Consider the following 25,311-nt stretch of genomic DNA (forward strand, 5'->3'; position numbering starts at 1 on the left):
CTCATCTCCAAAGGGGAGATTTCATCTCTCACAATTATCTGCAAACCAGATAAAGAGAGAGGCATTCTTACGTTGCGTTCAAGACCTTCTGGTTATGGGAGTGATCCACCCAGTTCCAAGGGAGGAACAGGGGCAAGGATTCTATTCAAATCTGTTTATAGTTCCCAAAAAAGAGGGAACCTTCAGACCTATCTTGGATCTCAAGATCCTAAGCAAATTTCTTAGGGTCCCATCCTTCAAGATGGAGACTATTCGAACCATCCTACCTATGATCCAGGAGGGTCAATATATTACTACCGTGGACTTAAAGGATGCTTATCTCCACATTCCGATACCCAGAGATCATCATCGGTTTCTCAGGTTTGCCTTCCTAGACAGGCATTACCAGTTTGTGGCACTTCCCTTCGGGTTAGCCACGGCACCAAGAATCTTTACGAAGGTTCTAGGGTCCCTACTGGTGGTTCTAAGGCCACGAGGCATAGCGGTGGCTCCTTACTTAGACGACATTCTGATACAGGCGTCGAATTTTCAAATCGCCAAGTCCCATACGGACATTGTTCTGGCATTCCTGAGGTCTCATGGGTGGAAGGTGAACGAAGAAAAGAGTTCTCTCTCCCCTTTCACAAGAGTTTCCTTCCTAGGAACTCTGATAGATTCAGTAGAAATGAAGATTTTTCTGACAGAGGTCAGGTTGTCAAAGCTTCTAACTTCCTGCCGTGCTCTTTATTCCACTTCTCAGCCGTCAGTGGCACAGTGTATGGAAGTAATCGGCTTAATGGTAGCGGCAATGGACATAGTTACGTTTGCCCGCCTACATCTCAGACCACTGCAACTTTGCATGCTCAATCAATGGAATGGGGATTACACAGATTTGTCCCCTCTGCTAAATCTGGATCAAGAGACCAGGGATTCTCTTCTCTGGTGGCTATCTCGGGTCCATCTGTCCAGGGGAATGAGCTTCCGCAGGCCAGAATGGACTATAGTGACGACAGATGCCAGCCTTCTGGGCTGGGTTGCAGTCTGGAACTCCCTGAAGGCTCAGGGTTCGTGGACTCAGGAGGAAGCCCTCCTTCCAATAAACATTCTGGAACTAAGAGCGATATTCAATGCTCTTCAGGCTTGGCCTCAGCTAGCTGTGGTCAGGTTCATCAGCTTTCAGTCGGTCAACATTATGACTGTAGCCTATATCAACCATCAGGGGGGTACAAGGAGCACCCTGGCGATGTTGGAGGTTTCAAAGATAATTCTATGGGCAGAGGTTCACTCTTGCCATCTCTCAGCTATCCATTTCCCAGGAGTAGAGAACTGGGAGGCGGATTTCCTAAGTCGGCAGACTTTCCATCCGGGGGAGTGGGAGCTCCATCCGGAGTTATTTGCCCAGTTGATTCAACTATGGGGCAAACCAGAACTGGATCTTATGGCGTCTCGTCAGAACGCCAAGCTTCCTCGTTACGGGTCCATGTCCAGGGATCCCAAGGCAGCGCTGATAGATGCTCTAGCAGCGCCCTGGTCCTTCAGCCTGGCTTATGTGTTTCCACCGTTTCCTCTGCTCCCTCGTCTGATTGCCAAGATCAAGCAGGAGAGAGCATCAGTGATTTTGATAGCTCCTGCGTGGCCACACAGGACTTGGTATGCAGATCTGGTGGACATGTCATCCTTTCCACCATGGACTCTGCCGCTGAGGCAGGACCTTCTACTTCAAGGTCCTTTCAAACATCCAAATCTAATTTCTCTGCGTCTGACTGCTTGGAGATTGAACACTTGATTCTATCAAAGTGTGGTTTTTCCGAGTCGGTCATTGATACCTTAATTCAGGCTCGAAAGCCTGTCACCAGGAAAATCTATCATAAGATATGGTGTAAATGTCTTCATTGGTGTGAATCCAAGGGTTACTCATGGAGTAAAGTCAGGATTCCTAGAATATTATCCTTTCTCCAAGAGGGATTGGAGAAAGGATTGTCTGCTAGTTCCTTAAAGGGACAGATTTCTGCTCTGTCTATTCTTTTGCACAAACGTCTGGCTGAGGTTCCAGACGTTCAGGCGTTTTGTCAGGCTTTAGTTAGAATTAAGCCTGTGTTTAAACCTGTTGCTCTGCCATGGAGTTTAAATTTAGTTCTTAAAGTTCTTCAAGGGGTTCCGTTTGAACCTTTGCATTCCATAGATATTAAACTTTTATCTTGGAAAGTTCTGTTTCTAGTAGCTATCTCCTCGGCTCGAAGAGTTTCGGAGTTATCTGCTTTACAGTGTGATTCCCCTTATCTGATCTTCCATGCAGATAAGGTAGTTTTGCGTACCAAACCTGGGTTTCTTCCTAAGGTAGTATCTAATAAGAACATCAATCAGGAGATTGTTGTTCCTTCATTATGTCCTAATCCTTCCTCAAAGAAGGAACGTCTTTTACACAATCTTGATGTGATTCGTGCTTTAAAGTTTTATTTACAAGCTACGAAGGATTTTCGTCAAACATCTGCTTTGTTTGTTGTCTACTCTGGACAGAGGAGAGGCCAAAAGGCTTCGGCAACTTCTCTTTCTTTTTGGCTGAGAAGCATAATCCGCTTAGCTTATGAGACTGCTGGCCAGCAGCCTCCTGAAAGAATTACAGCTCATTCCACTAGAGCGGTGGCTTCCACATGGGCTTTTAAAAATGAGGCCTCTGTTGAACAGATTTGTAAGGCGGCGACTTGGTCTTTGCTTCACACTTTTTCTAAATTCTACAAATTCGATACTTCTCCTGCCTTGTCCCTCCCTTCATCCGTGTCCTAAAGCTTTGGTATTGGTATCCCACAAGTAATGGATGAACCCGTGGACTGGATATACCTTTACAAGAGAAAACAAAATTTATGCTTACCTGATAAATTTATTTCTCTTGTGGTGTATCCAGTCCACGGCCCGCCCTGTCATTTTAAGGCAGGTGTTTTTTATTTTTAAACTACAGTCACCACTGCACCCTATAGTTTCTCCTTTTTTCTTGCTTGTCTTCGGTCGAATGACTGGGGGTGGCAGTTAGGGGAGGAGCTATATAGACAGCTCTGCTGTGGGTGTCCTCTTGCAACTTCCTGTTGGGAAGGAGAATATCCCACAAGTAATGGATGAACCCGTGGACTGGATACACCACAAGAGAAATAAATTTATCAGGTAAGCATAAATTTTGTTTTTTTTCTTGGTTTTATTTGATCTCATTATTATAAATAATTTTAAAAAGTTAAAAGGGATAGTAAACCCAATATTTTTCTTTCATGATTCAGATAGAGCATGCAATTTCAATCAACTTTCTAATTTACTCCTATTATTAATTTTTCTTTGTATTCTTACTATCTTTATTTGAAAAAGCAGGAATCTAAGCTAAGAAGCCTGACCATTTTTGGTTCACCACCTGGATTGCCCTTGCTGATTGGTGGCTACATTTTACCCACCAATCAGAAGTGCAACACAGGTGCTGAACCAACAATGGGCCGGCTCCTTAGCTTAGATTCCTGTTTTTTCAAATAAAGATGGGAAGAGAACTAATTTTTATTGCTAATAGGATTAAATTAGAAAGTTGCTTAAAATTGCATGTTTTATCTGAATCATGAAAGAAAAAATTTGGGTTTAGTATCCCTTGTAATGCAGTTTTTAACGAAGAGAGGAGAGGGACAGTTAACCACTGTGAGTTTATTGGAAAACTACGACAGCTTATGTTGTGGAAACATGTGGATGTTCACCTTTAGTGAGTGCTATTCTCGTGGAGCATGCAGAAATAACGCAAGCTCGCTCCTTTTAGTGAGATTTCGGCAGAGAGAGGCCCAGGACAGCAGCGTTGTACAGGGTACTGCACTACTTCTTAAGCGCGGTACCCTGTTAAGGGGATAAAGGGATTGTAAAGTCAAAAAGTAAAAGCATGCAATAAAAGATACTTTCCGATTATGCCTGTTCTCAAATTTGCTTTGTTCTTTTGGTATCCTTTTGTTGAAAAAACAAAAACAACCTAGGTATGCTCAGGAGTATGTGTGTGTCTTTAGCACTCTATGGCAGCAGTGCTTGCAGCAATGTATAACATTTCTACATATATTGTTACAGACACTGCTTTCATAGGCCTAGATTTAGAGTTCGGCGGTAAAAGGGCTGTTAACGCTCCGCGGGTTTTTTTCTGGCCGCACCATAAATTTAACTCTGGTATCGAGAGTTCAAACAAATGCTGCGTTAGGCTCCAAAAAAGGAGCGTAGAGCATTTTTACCGCAAATGCAACTCTCGATACCAGAGTTGCTTACGGACGCGGCCGGCATCAAAAACGTGCTCGTGCACGATTCTCCCATAGGAAACAATGGGGCTGTTTGAGCTGAAAAAAAACCTAACACCTGCAAAAAAGCAGCGTTCAGCTCCTAACGCAGCCCCATTGTTTCCTATGGGGAAACACCTCCTAAGTCTGCACCTAACACCCTAACATGTACCCCGAGTCTAAACACCCCTAACCTTACACTTATTAACCCCTAATCTGCCGCCCCCGCTATCGCTGACCCCTGCATTACACTTTTAACCCCTAATCTGCCGCTCCGTAAACCGCCGCCACCTACGTTATCCCTATGTACCCCTAATCTGCTGCCCTAACATCGCCGACCCCTATGTTATATTTATTAACCCCTAATCTGCCCCCCACAACGTCGCCGACACCTACCTACACTTATTAACCCCTAATCTGCCGAGCGGACCTGAGCGCTACTATAATAAAGTTATTAACCCCTAATCCGCCTCACTAACCCTATCATAAATAGTATTAACCCCTAATCTGCCCTCCCTAACATCGCCGACACCTACCTTCAATTATTAACCCCTAATCTGCCGACCGGAGCTCACCGCTATTCTAATAAATGTATTAACCCCTAAAGCTAAGTCTAACCCTAACACTAACACCCCCCTAAGTTAAATATAATTTTTATCTAACGAAATAAATTAACTCTTATTAAATAAATAATTCCTATTTAAAGCTAAATACTTACCTGTAAAATAAATCCTAATATAGCTACAATATAAATTATAATTATATTATACCTATTTTAGGATTAATATTTATTTTACAGGCAACTTTGTAATTATTTTAACCAGGTACAATAGCTATTAAATAGTTAAGAACTATTTAATAGTTACCTAGTTAAAATAATTACAAATTTACCTGTAAAATAAATCCTAACCTAAGATATAATTAAACCTAACACTACCCTATCAATAAAATAATTAAATAAACTACCTACAATTACCTACAATTAACCTAACACTACACTATCAATAAATTAATTAAACACAATTGCTACAAATAAATAAAATTAAATAAACTATCTAAAGTACAAAAAATAAAAAAGAACTAAGTTACAGAAAATAATAAAATATTTACAAACATAAGAAAAATATTACAACAATTTTAAACTAATTACACCTACTCTAAGCCCCCTAATAAAATAACAAAGCCCCCCAAAATAAAAAATTCCCTACCCTATTCTAAAATACAAATATTACAAGCTCTTTTACCTTACCAGCCCTGAACAGGGCCCTTTGCGGGGCATGCCCCAAGAATTTCAGCTCTTTTGCCTGTAAAAAAAAACATACAATACCCCCCCCCCAACATTACAACCCACCACCCACATACCCCTAATCTAACCCAAACCCCCCTTAAATAAACCTAACACTACCCCCCTGATGATCTTCCTACCTTGTCTTCACCATGCCAGGTTCACCGATCCGTCCTGGCTCCAAGATCTTCATCCAACCCAAGCGGGGGCTAGACATCCACTGAAGAAGTCCAGAAGAGGGTCCAAAGTCTTCCTCCTATCCGGCAAGAAGAGGACATCCGGACCGGCAAACATCTTCTCCAAGCGGCATCTTCTATCTTCTTCCATCCGATGACGACCGGCTCCATCTTGAAGACCTCCCGCGCGGATCCATCCTCTTCTTCCGACGACTAGACGACGAATGACGGTTCCTTTAAGGGACGTCATCCAAGATGGCGTCCCTCGAATTCCGATTGGCTGATAGGATTCTATCAGCCAATCGGAATTAAGGTAGGAATTTTCTGATTGGCTGATGGAATCAGCCAATCAGAATATAGTTCAATCCGATTGGCTGATCCAATCAGCCAATCAGATTGAGCTCGCATTCTATTGGCTGATCGGAACAGCCAATAGAATGCGAGCTCAATCTGATTGGCTGATTGGATCAGCCAATCGGATTGAACTATATTCTGATTGGCTGATTCCATCAGCCAATCAGAAAATTCCCACCTTAATTCCGATTGGCTGATAGAATCCTATCAGCCAATCGGAATTCGAGGGACGCCATCTTGGATGACGTCCCTTAAAGGAACCGTCATTCGTCGTCTAGTCGTCGGAAGAAGAGGATGGATCCGCGCTGGAGGTCTTCAAGATGGAGCCGGTCGTCATCGGATGGAAGAAGATAGAAGATGCCGCTTGGAGAAGATGTTTGCCGGTCCGGATGTCCTCTTCTTGCCGGATAGGAGGAAGACTTTGGACCCTCTTCTGGACTTCTTCAGTGGATGTCTAGCCCCCGCTTGGGTTGGATGAAGATCTTGGAGCCAGGACGGATCGGTGAACCTGGCATGGTGAAGACAAGGTAGGAAGATCATCAGGGGGGTAGTGTTAGGTTTATTTAAGGGGGGTTTGGGTTAGATTAGGGGTATGTGGGTGGTGGGTTGTAATGTTGGGGGGGGGGTATAGTATGTTTTTTTTTACAGGCAAAAGAGCTGAAATTCTTGGGGCATGCCCCGCAAAGGGCCCTGTTCAGGGCTGGTAAGGTAAAAGAGCTTGTAATATTTGTATTTTAGAATAGGGTAGGGAATTTTTTATGTTGGGGGGCTTTGTTATTTTATTAGGGGGCTTAGAGTAGGTGTAATTAGTTTAAAATTGTTGTAATATTTTTCTTATGTTTGTAAATATTTTATTATTTTCTGTAACTTAGTTCTTTTTTATTTTTTGTACTTTAGATAGTTTATTTAATTTTATTTATTTGTAGCAATTGTGTTTAATTAATTTATTGATAGTGTAGTGTTAGGTTAATTGTAGGTAATTGTAGGTAGTTTATTTAATTATTTTATTGATAGGGTAGTGTTAGGTTTAATTATATCTTAGGTTAGGATTTATTTTACAGGTAAATTTGTAATTATTTTAACTAGGTAACTATTAAATAGTTCTTAACTATTTAATAGCTATTGTACCTGGTTAAAATAATTACAAAGTTGCCTGTAAAATAAATATTAATCCTAAAATAGCTATAATATAATTATAATTTATATTGTAGCTATATTAGGATGTATTTTACAGGTAAGTATTTAGCTTTAAATAGGAATTATTTATTTAATAAGAGTTAATTTATTTCGTTAGATAAAAATTATATTTAACTTAGGGGGGTGTTAGTGTTAGGGTTAGACTTAGCTTTAGGGGTTAATACATTTATTAGAATAGCGGTGAGCTCCGGTCGGCAGATTAGGGGTTAATAATTGAAGGTAGGTGTCGGCGATGTTAGGGAGGGCAGATTAGGGGTTAATACTATTTATGATAGGGTTAGTGAGGCGGATTAGGGGTTAATAACTTTATTATAGTAGCGCTCAGGTCCGCTCGGCAGATTAGGGGTTAATAAGTGTAGGTAGGTGTCGGCGACGTTGTGGGGGGCAGATTAGGGGTTAATAAATATAACATAGGGGTCGGCGATGTTAGGGGTAGCAGATTAGGGGTACATAGGGATAACGTAGGTGGCGGCGATTTGCGGTCGGAAGATTAGGGGTTAATTATTTTAAGTAGCTTGCGGCGACGTTGTGGGGGGCAAGTTAGGGGTTAATAGATATAATACAGGGGTCGGCGGTGTTAGGGGCAGCAGATTAGGGGTACATAAGTATAACGTAGGTGGCGGTCGGCAGATTAGGGGTTAAAAATTTTAATCGAGTGGCGGCGATGTGGGGGGACCTCGGTTTAGGGGTACATAGGTAGTTTATGGGTGTTAGTGTACTTTAGGGTACAGTAGTTAAGAGCTTTATAAACCGGCGTTAGCCAGAAAGCTCTTAACTCCTGCTATTTTCAGGCGGCTGGAATCTTGTCGTTAGAGCTCTAACGCTCACTGCAGAAACGACTCTAAATACCAGCGTTAGAAAGATCCCATTGAAAAGATAGGCTACGCAAATGGCGTAGGGGGATCTGCGGTATGGAAAAGTCGCGGCTGAAAAGTGAGCGTTAGACCCTTTAATCACTGACTCCAAATACCAGCGGGCGCCCAAAACCAGCGTTAGGAGCCTCTAACGCTGGTTTTGACGGCTACCGCCGAACTCTAAATCTAGGCCATAGGGTGCTAAAGACATGGCACCCTTCTGAGCACCTATCAGTCCACCTATGTTTACTCCTCAAAAAAGGATACCAAGGGAACAAAGCAAACATGGTAATACTAACTTAATTCTCTATCTACACAATAAAAGTTTACATTTTGGGCTTTTACTGTTACTTTAATCCTCTTTTTCAATTGGCTTTTAATTTAAAATTACTATTTTTTTTTTAAATTTCCTTTTGTTCTGTTTCTCCTGCACACTGCTGACTTTTTTGTCTCATTTCTTCCTTCTCTACTCTTGACAGTAGATATTAAGAAGACTGATGCTGTTTTAAATGATTCTTTTATAATATTGCTGTGGAGATAAGGAGTTTGGTTATTTACAGTTTAAATAAACGATAAACTATTTCCGCAGTGCAATAATATTGTAATAAACAGTTGTTACGCAGTCAGCTGTTTTTGTTATCCCAGTTTATAAGGTGCTATTTTATAATTCAGCCAGTCAGCAGTTCTTTGTGGGTTATCCCTTAGAAAACCAGCAGGGATGGAAGGAAATCTACAGCGCTCAAAAAGAAAAACGTGATGTGTAGCTAAGGAGAACGGAACATTAGTTCTTAGGAAAGATAGAGATGAGAAGTGCAATACAGTATTGCTAACCTAAAAGGACCATTGGAGGCAGCCCTAGCCTTGTGCTTTTTATGTCAGAATATAGCATCTGTTCTATGTCAAGAGTGAAATGCACTTTTTAATGCCATGTGCACTCACTGACTTACAATCTCTATTTCCATTTTAAAATGCTATTTTTATAATGTAGCATTTTCTGCAGTATAAGCAGAACTAGAGCTAGGATTTAATTATTTTCTTTTTTCTCTCTCAGAAATTGGTTATATTATTGACATAGCAAGTGATAACTTATAAGGTTAAAGGGACATGAAACCAAAAAATGTTCTTTCATGATTCAGATAGAATATACAGTTTTAAACAACTTTCCAATTTACTTCTATTATTTAATTTGCTTACTTCTCTTGTTATCCTTTGCTGAAAGTTTTATCTAGGTAAGCTTAGGAGCAGCAAATAACCTAGGTTCTAGCTGCTGATTGGTGGCTGCATATATATACAGATTGTCATTGGCTCCCCCATGTGTTCAGTTAAAAAACAGTAGTGCATTGCTGCTCTTTCAACAAATGATACCAAGCAAATGAAACAAATTAGATATTAGAAGTAAATGAGAAATGTGTTTAATATTGTATTCTCTATCTGAATCATGAAACAAAATTTTGAGTTTCTTAAAAAACAAAAAAAAATGTTTTTTTTTGTTTGTTTTTAATTAAATGACCTAATGGTTTTGTAGGCTCCAAGATCAAGCTTCTTTTTTCATAAATTATTATTAAAGAGGTGCTTTTTCTATATTTTAATCATATTAGATGCAACATTTTCCCCTCCTTTTTTCTCTATCTTTTGCAGCAAGGTCAATTTATCTGTCAACTGAAACCAGATACAGAGTCCTTAATTCTAAATAATAATTGATTTTCTTATAAGGTGTTTTCAATATTATTGTAAGTCTGTGATGATTATCGCATGTTATCAGATCGCTATTTTGGCAAAAGTGGGGTAACTCTTCAGATACTTAAATTCATTTAGGATGGCTTAGTTGAGCCATTAAATCTCAAGTTTTAGGCTTCTGCTTTTTTCAGTTTTTCTTTAGTGAAAGATTTGACTTTTAGAAGCTACAAATCTTCCTGTTTTTTTTTCTCTATTTCTCTGTTGGACCAGGCTTAGTTCTGGTTTTCCTTCTCTTTTTAGCCGGCCCATCCTCCCAAATTTCATTTATCAAGTCCTGTCGATTTCAACATTTTCTTATATGCTTATGTCATCCAAATTGACATCAAAAGCTTGCTTATTTCATCAGTTGCCTATCCAGTATATGATCCTGGATTTCCTATTGTTGTTTAAATATCAAAAAATGGCTACTACTGCAACCCGTGTACCATCTAAATACATCAACACCAAAAATGACAGCAGAAAACCGTTTTAAGCCCTCATGCCCACTTCCTTGGGGCACCACATTAACCCAGATATTTAAATTGCTCTATAGTTTCAGGTCTTGGCTAAATACCGCCACTTTTCCATAAAAAAGACACCAAAATGTTCTCATTCAAGACACCTTTATAATTGTAATCACTTATATACCATTTTGACAACTGCTGCTCTTTCCTTACATCCTGCCTCATTTCAGCCACTCATACATTCATTCAGCCACTCATACATTCATTTCAGCCACTCATACATTCATTTCAGCCACTCATACATTCATTTCAGCCACTCATACATTCATTTCAGCCACTCATACATTCATTTCAGCCACTCATACATTCATTTCAGCCACTCATACATTCATTTCAGCCACTCATACATTCATTTCAGCCACTCATACATTCATTCAGCCACTCATACATTCATTCAGCCACTCATACATTCATTCAGCCACTCATACATTCATTCAGCCACTCATACATACTTCTGACAGGACAACTTACTCACTGTTCATTATCTGCTTCTTCTTTCTGTTAGCACGTCTGTTTACTTCCTCTAGAATTAAATTCAGAAACATATCCCTAAGACACAAAGCTGTCAATAACCCCATACCTTCCTAACTCTAATCTTATCTGCACACCCCTTGCCTTGGTATGAGACTAATTTTGAGCTTTAAGAGGGACATGTGCACCCTAAAAACATAGAAAGGTGCTTACAACATTTCTTAACATATTTTTCACCTTTTCTTACCATTATCTCAGCTGTTTCCTACCATTGCCTTTAAAATAACTTGTACTAATTCTGGTGTATGTCACAGATGACAACTCACAAGCAATGTCCTCTTCTTTTTAATAGCCTGTCATTGGGTTTTTGTAAATGTCATCTAATCATTATCCATAGTTTCACTTTTTTAAATGGATGATCGAAAATTATAGGTTGTCATGTAAGAACATGTTGCGTATGGCGCCTCTTTTTTTCTTATTTTTCATTAACATAATTCTTTTTTCATTTTTCATTAAGGGCATAATTCTTGGTTCTTCTGAATGTTGGAAATTAACTTTGTTTCTTCGTTGTGCACATTCAAGTTTTATAATTGTATTACATTTTTACCTCCAGTATTCAGTAGAAAGGTCAGGCAGATAGTACTTGCTCTTGAGCAATGGTAAATTTTGCAATGCGATGCAACTTCACAAGAAGCGGTTGCAGATGGACAGGTTCTCTTCTTAAGAATGTGTCTGCCTAAAATCTTGATACATTTTTCTGTACATCTAGTTCATATAACTAACAAGGAAGGACAAATATGTAAAATGCCAGAGGCCAAGAACTGAACAGAATTTAAGATATTTCCTTGGAATATGTGGTCAAAGAGAGAAGTTTTGAGACATTTTGTGAGTGTAGGAGGATCCTGGGTATATATTGTGTAGTGGGAAACGTTATTGCAGAGACGAGTGCTTAGAATGTTGAGATCTCCAACTGATTAATTATTTTCTATATTGTTTTGGCATGATGCAGTCTGTGCTTATGCTTAATGACTGTAGGTGCATTTTAGATGATTATATTTCTTTCATGTAATTAGCAAGAGTCCATGAACTAGTGACGTATGGGATATACATTCCTACCAGGAGGGGCAAAGTTTCCCAAACCTCAAAATGCCTATAAATACACCCCTCACCACACCCACAATTCAGTTTTACAAACTTTGCCTCCTATCGAGGTGGTGAAGTAAGTTTGTGCTAGATTCTACGTTGATATGCGCTCCGCAGCAAGTTGGAGCCCGGTTTTCCTCTCAGCGTGCAGTGAATGTCAGAGGGATGTGAGGAGAGTATTGCCTATTTGAATGCAGTGATCTCCTTCTACGGGGTCTATTTCATAGGTTCTCTGTTATCGGTCGTAGAGATTCATCTCTTACCTCCCTTTTCAGATCGACGATATACTCTTATTTATATACCATTACCTCTGCTGATTTTCGTTTCAGTACTGGTTTGGCTTTCTACAAACATGTAGATGAGTGTCCTGGGGTAAGTAAATCTTATTTTCTGTGACACTCTAAGCTATGGTTGGGCACTTTATTTATAAAGTTCTAAATATATGTATTCAAACATTTATTTGCCTTGACTCAGAATGTTCAACATTCCTTATTTTCAGACAGTCAGTTTCATATTTGGGATAATGCATTTGAATCAATCATTTTTTCTTACCTTAAAAATTTGACTTTTTTTCCCTGTGGGCTGTTAGGCTCGAGGGGGCTGAAAATGCTTCATTTTATTGCGTCATTCTTGGCGCAAAAAATCTTTTCTGTTTCCGGCGTCATACGTGTCGCCGGAAGTTGCGTCATTTTTTTGCGCCAAAAATGTTGGCGTTCCGGATGTGGCGTCATTTTTGGCGCCAAAAAGCATTTAGGCGCCAAACAATGTGGGCGTATTTTTTGGCGCCAAAAAATATGGGCGTCGCTTTTGTCTCCACATTATTTCAGTCTCATTTTTTCTTTGCTTCTGGTTACTAGAAGCTTGTTTATTGGCATTTTTTCCCATTCCTGAAACTGTCATTTAAGGAATTTGATCAATTTTGCTTTATATGTTGTTTTTTCTCTTACATATTGCAAGATGTCTCACGTTGCATCTGAGTCAGAAGATACTTCAGGAAAATCGCTGTCTAGTGCTGGAACTACCAAAGCTAAGTGTATCTGCTGTAAACTTTTGGTAGCTATTCTTCCGGCTGTTGTTTGTATTAATTGTCATGACAAACTTGTTAAAGCAGATAATATTTCCTTTAGTAATGTACCATTGCCTGTTGCAGTTCCCTCAACATCTAAGGTGCAGAATGTTCCTGATAACATAAGAGATTTTGTTTCTGAATCCATCAAGAAGGCTATGTCTGTTATTTCTCCTTCTAGTAAACATAAAAAATATTTTAAAACTTCTCTCTCTACAGATGAATTTTTAAATGAACATCATCATTCTGATTCTGATGACTCTTCTGGTTCAGAGGATTCTGTCTCAGAGATTGATGCTGATAAATCTTCATATTTATTTAAAATGGAATTTATTCGTTCTTTACTTAAAGAAGTACTAATTGCTTTAGAAATAGAGGATTCTGGTCCTCTTGATACTAATTCTAAACGTTTAGATAAGGTATTTAAATCTCCTGTGGTTATTCCAGAAGTTTTTCCTGTTCCTAATGCTATTTCTGAAGTAATTTCCAGAGAATGGGATAAATTGGGTAATTCATTTACTCCTTCTAAACGTTTTAAGCAATTATATCCTGTGCCGTCTGACAGATTAGAATTTTGGGACAAAATCCCTAAAGTCGATGGGGCTATTTCTACCCTTGCTAAACGTATTACTATTCCTACGTCAGATGGTACTTCGTTTAAAGATCCTTTAGATAGGAAAATTGAATCCTTTCTAAGAAAAGCTTATCTGTGTTCAGGTAATCTTCTTAGACCTGCTATATCTTTGGCTGATGTTGCTGCAGCTTCAACTTTTTGGTTGGAGACTTTAGCACAACAAGTAACAGATCATGATTCTCATAATATTATTATTCTTCTTCAGCATGCTAATAATTTTATCTGTGATGCCATTTTTGATATTATCAGAGTTGATGTCAGGTTTATGTCTCTAGCTATTTTAGCTAGAAGAGCTTTATGGCTTAAAACTTGGAATGCTGATATGGCTTCTAAATCAACTCTACTTTCCATTTCTTTCCAGGGTAACACATTATTTGGTTCTCAGTTGGATTCCATTATCTCAACTGTTACTGGTGGGAAAGGAACTTTTTTACCACAGGATAAAAAATCTAAGGGTAAAAACAGGGCTAATAATCGTTTTCGTTCCTTTCGTTTCAACAAAGAACAAAAGCCTGATCCTTCATCCTCAGGAGCAGTTTCAGTTTGGAAACCATCTCCAGTCTGGAATAAATCCAAGCCTTCTAGAAAGGCAAAGCCTGCTTCTAAGTCCACATGAAGGTGCGGCCCTCATTCCAGCTCAGCTGGTAGGGGGCAGGTTACGTTTTTTCAAAGAAATTTGGATCAATTCTGTTCACAATCTTTGGATTCAGAACATTGTTTCAGAAGGGTACAGAATTGGTTTCAAGATGAGACCTCCTGCAAAGAGATTTTTTCTTTCCCGTGTCCCAGTAAATCCAGTGAAAGCTCAAGCATTTCTGAATTGTGTTTCAGATCTAGAGTTGGCTGGAGTAATTATGCCAGTTCCAGTTCTGGAACAGGGGATGGGGTTTTATTCAAATCTCTTCATTGTACCAAAGAAGGAGAATTCCTTCAGACCAGTTCTGGATCTAAAAATATTGAATCGTTATGTAAGGATACCAACGTTCAAAATGGTAACTGTAAGGACTATCTTGCCTTTTGTTCAGCAAGGGCATTTTATGTCCACAATAGATTTACAGGATGCATATCTGCATATTCCGATTCATCCAGATCATTATCAGTTCCTGAGATTCTCTTTTCTGGACAAGCATTACCAGTTTGTGGCTCTGCCGTTTGGCCTAGCTACAGCTCCAAGAATTTTTACAAAGGTTCTCGGTGCCCTTCTGTCTGTAATCAGAGAACAGGGTATTGTGGTATTTCCTTATTTGGACGATATCTTGGTACTTGCTCAGTCTTTACATTTAGCAGAATCTCATACAAATCGACTTGTGTTGTTTCTTCAAGATCATGGTTGGAGGATCAATTCACCAAAAAGTTCATTGATTCCTCAGACAAGGGTAACCTTTCTGGGTTTCCAGATAGATTCAGTGTCCATGACTCTGTCTTTAACAGACAAGAGACGTCTAAAATTGATTTCAGCTTGTCGAAACCTTCAGTCACAATCATTCCCTTCGGTAGCCTTATGCATGGAAATTCTAGGTCTTATGACTGCTGCATCGGACGCGATCCCCTTTGCTCGTTTTCACATGCGACCTCTTCAGCTCTGTATGCTGAATCAATGGTGCAAGGATTACACAAAGATATCTCAATTAATATCTTTAAAACCGATTGTACGACACTCTCTAACGTGGTGGACAGATCACCATCGTTTAATTCAGGGGGCTTCTTTTGTTCTTCCGACCTGGACTGTAATTTCAACAGATGCAAGTCTCACAGGTTGGGGAGCTGTGTGGGGATCTCTGACGGCACAAGGAGTTTGGGAATCTCAGGAGGTGAGATTACCGATCAATATTTTGGAACTCCGTGCAATTTTCAGAGCTCTTCAGTCTTGGCCTCTTCTGAAGAGAGAATCGTTCATTTGTTTTCAGACAGACAATGTCACTACTGTGGCATACATCAATCATCAAGGAGGGACTCACAGTCCTTTGGCTATGAAAGAAGTATCTCAAATTCTGGTTTGGGCGGAATCCAGCTCCTGTCTAATCTCTGCGGTTCATATCCCAGGTATAGACAATTGGGAAGCGGATTATCTCAGTCGCCAAACGTTGCATCCGGGCGAATGGTCTCTTCACCCAGAGGTATTTCTTCAGATTGTTCAAATGTGGGAGCTTCCAGAAATAGATCTGATGGCGTCTCATCTAAACAAGAAACTTCCCAGGTATCTGTCCAGATCCCGGGATCCTCAGGCGGAAGCAGTGGATGCATTATCACTTCCTTGGAAGTATCATCCTGCTTATATCTTTCCGCCTCTAGTTCTTCTTCCAAGAGTAATCTCCAAGATTCTGAAGGAATGCTCGTTTGTTCTGCTGGTAGCTCCGGCATGGCCTCACAGGTTTTGGTATGCGGATCTTGTCCGGATGGCCTCTTGCCATCCCTGGACTCTTCCGCTACGACCAGACCTTCTGTCGCAAGGTCCTTTTTTCCATCAGGATCTCAAATCCTTAAATTTAAAGGTATGGAGATTGAACGCTTGATTCTTGGTCAAAGAGGTTTCTCTGACTCTGTGATTAATACTATGTTACAGGCTCGTAAATCTGTATCCAGAGAGATATATTATAGAGTCTGGAAGACATATATTTCTTGGTGTCTTTCTCATCTTTTTTCTTGGCATTCTTTTAGAATTCCGAGAATTTTACAGTTTCTTCAGGATGGTTTAGATAAAGGTTTATCCGCAAGTTCTTTGAAAGGACAAATCTCTGCTCTTTCTGTTCTTTTTCACAGAAAGATTGCTAATCTTCCTGATATTCTTTGTTTTGTACAAGCTTTGGTTCGTATAAAACCTGTCATTAAGTCAATTTCTCCTCCTTGGAGTTTGAATTTGGTTCTGGGGGCTCTTCAAGCTCCTCCGTTTGAACCTATGCATTCATTGGACATTAAATTACTTTCTTGGAAAGTTTTGTTCCTTTTGGCAATCTCTTCTGCCAGAAGAGTTTCTGAATTATCTGCTCTTTCTTGTGAGTCTCCTTTTCTGATTTTTCATCAGGATAAGGCAGTGTTGCGAACTTCTTTTGAATTTTTACCTAAAGTTGTGAATTCTAACAACATTAGTAGGGAAATTGTGGTTCCTTCATTATGTCCTAATCCTAAGAATTCTAAGGAGAAATCATTGCATTCTTTTGGATGTTGTTAGAGCTTTGAAATATTATGTTGAAGCTACTAAGTCTTTCCGAAAGACTTCTAGTTTATTTGTTATCTTTTCTGGTTCTAGAAAAGGCCAGAAAGCTTCTGCCATTTCTTTGGCATCTTGGTTGAAATATTTAATTCATCTTGCCTATGTTGAGTCGGGTAAATCTCCGCCTCAAAGGATTACAGCTCATTCTACTAGGTCAGTTTCTACTTCCTGGGCGTTTAGGAATGAAGCTTCGATTGATCAGATTTGCAAAGCAGCAACTTGGTCCTCTTTGCATACTACCATTTTGATGTATTTTCTTCTTCTGAAGCAGTTTTTGGTAGAAAAGTACTTCAGGCAGCGGTTTCAGTTTGAATCTTCTGCTTATGTTTTTCATTAAACTTTATTTTGGGTGTGGATTATTTTCAGCAGGAATTGGCTGTCTTTATTTTATCCCTCCCTCTCTAGTGACTCTTGCGTGGAAAGATCCACATCTTGGGTAATCATTATCCCATACGTCACTAGCTCATGGACTCTTGCTAATTACATGAAAGAAAACATAATTTATGTAAGAACTTACCTGATAAATTCATTTCTTTCATATTAGCAAGAGTCCATGAGGCCCGCCCTTTTTTTGGGGTGGTTATGATTTTTGTATAAAGCACAATTATTCCAATTCCTTATTTTATATGCTTTCGCACTTTTTTATCACCCCACTTCTTGGCTATTCGTTAAACTGAATTGTGGGTGTGGTGAGGGGTGTATTTATAGGCATTTTGAGGTTTGGGAAACTTTGCCCCTCCTGGTAGGAATGCATATCCCATACGTCACTAGCTCATGGACTCTTGCTAATATGAAAGAAATGAATTTATCAGGTAAGTTCTTACATAAATTATGTTTTTTGTTATTTGGGGTTGTTATCATATGAGTAACTTCAATGTAGAGCATTGTTCCCCAGATCAGTAAACATACTTTCTCATTTCTTGGATTCTGTAGAGGTTTGTATGACTTTTAGGAATAGTAAAAACATATACATAGATTCAAAGTGATTTACTAGGATCAAGTGTGTGCAAGAATGATATTCATTTTTAGATCACTTGCCCCTAGTGTTCCATTCTAGGATTATCCACAGTATGTGTTCCATAGCTTCCACATCCACCTTCTTCCATGTAGTTGTCTGCTGAACTTAGCTGGTATTTTGCTTTTATTTCAGAAATGCTGCTGTTAAACAGTATTCACATTAAGCTTTATCTTGAGATGATTGTTAAAGAACAAAACGAAAATTAAGTTTTTGCTTAACTAAAGTATTCAAAGGGGCATGAAAATCCACTTTTTTCTTTCATGATTCAGATGTAGCATACAATTTAAAAATAAAAATCTAATGTACTATTATAAAATTTGCTTCATTCTCTTTGTATTCTTTGTTGAAGCAACAATGCACTACTGACAGATAGATGTACGCAATAGGTGACCCAATAATGAGGCATATATGTGCAGCCGCCAATTAGCAGCTAGGTCCCAGTAGTGCATTGCTACGTCTGAGCCTACCTAGGTATGTTTAAAAAAAAAAAAAAAGGATACTAAGAGAACAAAGCAAATTGGATAATATAAGTAAAATGGAAAGTTGTTTAAATTGGTATGTGTTATCTGAATCACAAAAGTTTCATTTTTACTTTACTTTTGTGACTTACAGGGTTTTACCAACCCCGAAACAGTGACCAGTGTGTCACACAAGGGATTAACAGAACCTTTCCACCTTAAAGGGACTGTCAAAACTTAAATTCTTATTGTTTAAAAAGATAGATAATGCCTTTACTACCCATTATTATTATTATTATTATTATTATTATATTAATATACTTTATAACATTTAAACCTCTAAATTTCTGCCTGTTTCTAATCCACTACAGACAGCCTCTTATCACATGCTTTTTTATTTGCTTTAACAACAGGAGACTGCTAGTTCATGTGGGCCATATAGATAAATTATACTCATGCCCGTGGAGTTATGTAAGACTCAGCCAAACACGGCACTAATTGGCTAAAATGCAAAAGTCAATAGATAATAAATAAAACGTCATGTGATCAGGGGCTGTCAGAAGATACTTAGATACAAGGTAATCACAAAGGTAAAAAGTATATTAATATAACTGTGTTCGTTATGCAAAACTGGAGAATGGGTTATAGAGGGATTATCTGTTTTTTAAAACAATAAAAATTCTGGTGTAGACTGTCCCTTTAACCAGTTTGTCAGAGTCTAGCTACTGCATGAAAAGCATGTAATTTAATTCAGTGGGTGCAAGTGTTAACAAACACTCTTTTAATGACACCCGCACTAAACTATCTTTGCTGCCACCACTTTAAGGTTATTATATGGGAAATTCTAAGGAAAAACCCAGACAAACAGATTAAAAATCCCTAAACAAAATTTGGCAAAAAAAAACTACCTAAAAAACTGTTATTACCAGTCTCTTCGGCAACGTGGTTCAAATGCAAAAACTTAATAAAGGAACATTTATTATGATCAAAAAAGAGTCACAGTGCATTTATATAAATAAGGAGTTAACAAACACAATTACACAAAGCAACAGTTTTTAAAATTAAAAGGAGTACAAAACAAGAATCTAATAAAGTACTAGTTAACATATCTGTCCCATGGGAGCTCGGCAAGGACAAATGGTAATTTATATATTTTTTTTACAACCTGCGATGTAAAATGACTGTTATTTTGCTACATTCACCATTAAATACATTTTTCCTGAGGGCAAGTTTCTGACCATGCCCCATCCAGAGTGGGCAAGAAAGGTAGCCACCCCTTTTCCATGGCAGGCCACAAACCCCAAATTACAAGCCCTAGCTGAAGTTATTAGATCATTTATTTTGATTATGTATATATAATACACCTACCCTTATAAGCAATTCCATTGTGACATTATGATGATTATTTTGATACCACATATGACATGTCTGTCATATTTGGTCATCGTGTAACATAATAAAACATGTCAATATATCCTAGTTATTCAACTCTAATTGATCTAAAGTTTGTGTCTTGATAGGAAATTGTAAATAGCAGACACAGAAATACAAGACACAAAAAGAAAAGAAAGAAAAATGAACCCCTGACATCATAAAATCATGATTTCTTCGTGATAACTGTCCATTTAAAGGGATAGGAGAGTTAAAATTAAAATTGCATGATTCAGATATAGCATGTAATTGTAATACACTTTTAAATTCACTTCTATTTTCAAATGTGCTTCGTTCTCTTGGCATCTCTTGTTGAAAAACAACATGCACATATCCTACACTTGCTTGAGCTAGCTGCTGATTGGTGCCTGCACACAATTTTTTGTGATTGGCTAACTAGATATGTTCATCTGGCTGCCAGTAGTGTAATGCTGTCCTTTCTGCAAAGGATAAGAAGAGACTGAAGCAAATTGTATAATAGAAGTAAATTGGAAAGCTGTTTAAAAATTGTATGTTCTATCATCATCTAAATCATGAAATAAAATTTTGGGGTTTCCTGTCCCTTTAAGTAAATTTGATTTGTTCAGCCAGAGTTGTTTAAAAAAATAAAAAATGAAAATTTCAGAAATGTCTACTGGTGTGCATCATCATGGAAAAATAAAGAATAAAAATTGTATTTTAGAACTTTTACTGTCCTCTGTGTATCAGAATCATATACTCCATAATAGAGCTGTCACATAACTCTGTCAGATAGTGTGATACACATAATTAGAATCACCTTTCCATATTTCACTGTTAATACTTTACAACCAGATCGGGGAAATAATTATGAACTTTTCTTTTCTTGGAAGGACTCAAAGCAGACTGTTGGCTTGGCTAAATACACAAAGGGACATTGTACTATATTGTGCTCCCAATGTTCAATTTTATGTGCGGAGTGTATTTAATTGTCTGCAAACAGCTCCTTTACCTTTAATTTGCTATTTTTAATTGCTAATTTTGTCTGTCATATCCCCACCTAGACTAAAAATATGAGTAACAAACACCTTCTCTGTGGAAAAGCTATTTATATAGAAGACAATAGCACTAATTGAGAGATTTGGTATGTGATATAGCTGTTTGTGCTTATTCAACACCACAACCACAATTAGCATTTCAATTCCTAAGATAAATAACTTTATTAAGTTTGCTTTACCAGCAGGGTCTGCACAGTGTTATGGGCGTGCCCTAGAGAACAACAGTTGATTAGTTCAATGAGCAAAACCAGCTATATTAAATACACAAATAAACAGGAAGGAACAATTCCCCATACATTTAATACTTTACAGTAGGTATAAAAAGTAATTTGGAAAAAATAAAGGGGAAACAAATTTTGTATTCAGTTTTCCATTTAAGGTTGGATTTTGCATTATATTTTTATATTATATAACATAGGCAGTGAAATCAGTCCTGCTTTTTTCTTTCTTAGATGACAAAAAAACTATTCAAGAAGTTAAAAAAAAAACATTCCATTTGTATTTGTGCTCTGGTGTTTATAGCATTTTATGTAGTGGACATCTGTATTTTCTACTATCAAATTGGAGTGACTAGTTTATTGAGTTTACTAGAATTTGCAGACCTGAGGAAATCTGTTATTTATACTGATGTGGGGTAGAGTTTGTATGGATGGCAGAGATGATGGTAAGATTCAGAACACAAGCAAAATACCTTTTGTTTGTCACCATTAGCACTACCTTTAATTTATTGTGTGGGCAGCACCATATTGTAGTAATCTGTATTATGACATTTTCTTTTCTTTGGTAAAAGGTGCTATGTGTGAACCTATATGCATAGTTTGTAATGGACAGGGCCAACAACATACAATCAGAAGGAGTCTGGAACAGACTGTGACAAGACTATGTGCACATATGTATCCCTTGGTAGAATATCTGGTTGCTTCTGTAGTATAGTGGTAGTATGGTATGCTCCTTGTATGTAACTTAATACAGCCTCCTCCACTTCCATTAATGAGTGACAATACTCTTTTTGTGTTGACATCTTCGCTCTCATACTGTCAAACATCTACCTTGGCACTCCTTCCCGTTCACACTTGAACTCTTTCAATGACTCGTTAGTATTTATTATTGTTGTTATGTTTTGTTTACAGACCTGTATGTGGCATCCGAGGGAAAACGCTTATTATCAACTTACCAGGTAGCAAGAAAGGATCACAGGTGAGCATTATTTTTTTACAGGTAATTAAAGGCCTAGGTTTAAGTCAAAATTAAACTTGCATGATTCAGATAGCACGTTTAATTTTAAAACACCTTTAATAAATTCACATTTATTTTCAGATTTCCTTTGTTGAAAAAGCATATGTACTTAATCCTTCACCAATTAGAGCTAGCTGGTGATTGGTGGCTTCTTGCCTTTAGCTCTTCAGATGTTCTTAGCTAGCACCCAGTAGTACATGTGTGCTCTGGAGCCGACTCCAATTATGTGTTTAACCTATTTTCAGGGGTTAAAGGGACACTGAACCCAATTTTTTTCTTTCATGATTCAGATAGAGCATTCACTTTTAAGCAACTTTCTAATTTACTCCTATTATCAATTTTTCTTCGTTCTCTTGTTATCTTTATTTGAAAAAGAAGGCATCTAAGCTAAGGAGCCAGACAATTTTTGGTTTAGAACATGGACAACACTTGTTTATTGGTGGGTGAATTTATCCACCAATCAGCAAGAACAACCCAGGTTGTTCACCAAAAATAGGCCGGCATCTAAACTTACATTCTTGCTTTTTAACTAAAGATACCTAGTAAATAAGAAAGTTGCTTAAAATTGAATGCTCTATCTGAATAACGTAAGAAAACATTTTGGTTCAGTGTCCCTTTAAACAGTTATATGCTAACAATAACATATTAGAGCATTTTCGTATTGCACTTTTAAACAGGCAGGTGATGCTGGCAGAACACAGCTGTATGTAAGTAATGACATTGATCTCAAAGATGTGATGGCATCTTGGCCCACTATTTACTTTCTATATGCTTCCTGGTTAAAGCCTTACTGCTTAAAATCCTAGTAATACTCCAAGCAGCCTAACAGATACTACACTAAGTATTACTAGAAAGTAGAGTCATTTTACAACATACAAAGTTAAGCGTTAAAATAAAACCTGCAACATTTAACAGAACATAATATAAAATAATAGATTTCTGACCTTACCAATCTGCACCATTATCTCTCCTGGTACATTGGTTTTCCAATTTCCATCTATGTAGCATTTAAAAATGGTCGCCCTTCTGCTGAGCTGCCTAATTGTTTGTTTCAAAAACATCAGTTGTTCACAAGAGATATATATATATATATATTTAAATCTGAAACTGTGTTATATAGTAGTCTATCATTACTTTTGGTTCCCCATAACTATTTTGATGATTTTAATGGCTATATTAAAATAAATATAATTTTTTATTGACTATTATATGAGTAAGTATAAATGGAATGAAAAATAGTAAAAATATAGAAACAAAATAAATTACAGTGTCTACTTATATTAAAATCAAAAGTGGAGAATAGCTGTGAAAGTATAGATTTCATTAAAAGAATAATGAAAAAATAGTGTTAACCCCTTTAATGATGGTGATCATATTTAAATCTACAAAGGTTTAAGGCTATTAAAAGCTAAATGTTGTATTATCTATTATTTTTTATTATGCCCTGCAAAGGAAAATGTAAATCAAAGAACAAAAACTTTATTCACATTTTCATGGATTTTTCACTGTTTTTCAGCTTACACATTTGGCAGAAAAGTAATGATATTAATGACTTCTTTGATTCCTGTGGGCTGAAATATAAATGAAGATTTGAAAGCCAATAAATCCTCTCTCAGTAGTATGAAATGTCTAATATTGCCTGTAGTAAAAGTCATGCTAATTATGTTTCCTCAAAGTGCTCTACTAAGCCTTAAAAAGGACTGGGGACTTCATATCTTTGTAAAGGAAAAGTTCTGCTTGTGATACTTTACTCTAGAATTTAACTTTCTTTAATTAATTTCTTATGTACATTACTATGCCGGAGGGGGAACATCACCTTTCAAATAATATAAATTAATTTAGATAAAAGAAATTGCAAACATGGTACATTTTATACAGTTTTGAAGATTTAACATATACAACCATTTTCTCTCACTCTTTTAAAACCGTATAATTTCTGAGGTGAAAATCCATAGCCCTACATGAGCACCTCTCCTCCCTTAATCAACAACATGAGCGCAACAGCACTAGCCAAACCACACTTAAGGTGAAACTTTCAGAGTCCCGTTATGAAATCAATCCCAAGCCAATGTGAAAGTCTGTTATAATGCACGGAGCTAAAAGGGTTCACAACAAGTATTCACTTACATGTCATCTATAAGTGTTATCTTCATGTTTCAAACTTGTGGCCGCAAAACCTCCATGAGGACAACAGATCACCTGTGTTTTAGTCGCTCCGCCAAACGTCTCAGCTGTAGCTCCTCTGTGTGACCAGTCGGGTCAAATCCTGTGTTTCCGGTTCACAGCACTGGTGGTGTACTCAGTGTCTCAGCTGTGTTAAAGAGCCCAGTAGCTTGCTCAAATCACTGAATTCCACAAATGAAAAATGCTAGAATGGTTAAAAATAGCATCCACTTTATTAGTTTAAAAGTCAAACCAACCATTGTGGGCTTTTACAACATACAAAATAATTAAAAAGGTTAGAGAGCAGCACACATCCCCAGACTAAGGACACGTTTTGGGTTTCCCCGTACTCACAGATAGGGGAGGGTACTCTCAATATATTTATAGTATACAATAACACTATACACCTGATACTACTAGTTAATACACAATAACATTATACACCTGGTACTACTAATTGATACACAACGTTGAAAAAACTAACTAATTTGTATTTAACATCTATTGCAAGTATATAAACTCCCGCAGTTAGAGATAAGTGAAAGAGACCTATTAGGAAAATAAAGGTAATACACAGGAAACAAATATAATGCAATATATTAAATATGTTAAGATAAAATATATATCAAATATTAAGGCTATAGCATAGTTATTATTCATAGGATTAGATTTAAATTTAACCCACACTGATCTTAATGCGCATATGAAAGCAGTGTGATTGTGCAATATTGTGTGGTATATACATAGTGTATACATATATATATATATATATATATATATATAGACTCATGGATATTCATAATACATAATATACATGTGGAGGTAAATTTCAGTGTGATGTAGCACGTCCATTATGATAGAGCATCTATGAGTATCGATAAACAATACACGATAATTACATGTATAAATATAAATATGTAGACGTGTATATCACACTGAATTAAGTGATTTATACCTGCATATCAAGTAATATTATTCTAAGTCTATGGAACCAACATAAATGCTTGAATATAAGCATGAATTACTGCATACTGCAACAACAAAGAAGGAATATATCATCAAGTAATTCCCTGTTAAGACCTGGTAAGACATTGGAACACAA

At 37.5% G+C, this 25,311-nt stretch overlaps 1 protein-coding gene across 1 annotated transcript in view; it reads left to right on the forward strand.

The window, feature by feature from the left end:
* Window positions 1-25,311, forward strand: part of GPHN (gephyrin) — a 1,061,400-nt gene that overhangs the window by 505,608 nt on the left and 530,481 nt on the right. The window contains 1 exon segment of the mRNA XM_053697683.1: window positions 21,941-22,007. Within this exon segment, the coding sequence (XP_053553658.1) occupies window positions 21,941-22,007 (67 nt within the window).

Source organism: Bombina bombina, chromosome 1 (assembly GCF_027579735.1).
Source record: "Bombina bombina isolate aBomBom1 chromosome 1, aBomBom1.pri, whole genome shotgun sequence".
Lineage (NCBI taxonomy): Eukaryota > Metazoa > Chordata > Amphibia > Anura > Bombinatoridae > Bombina > Bombina bombina.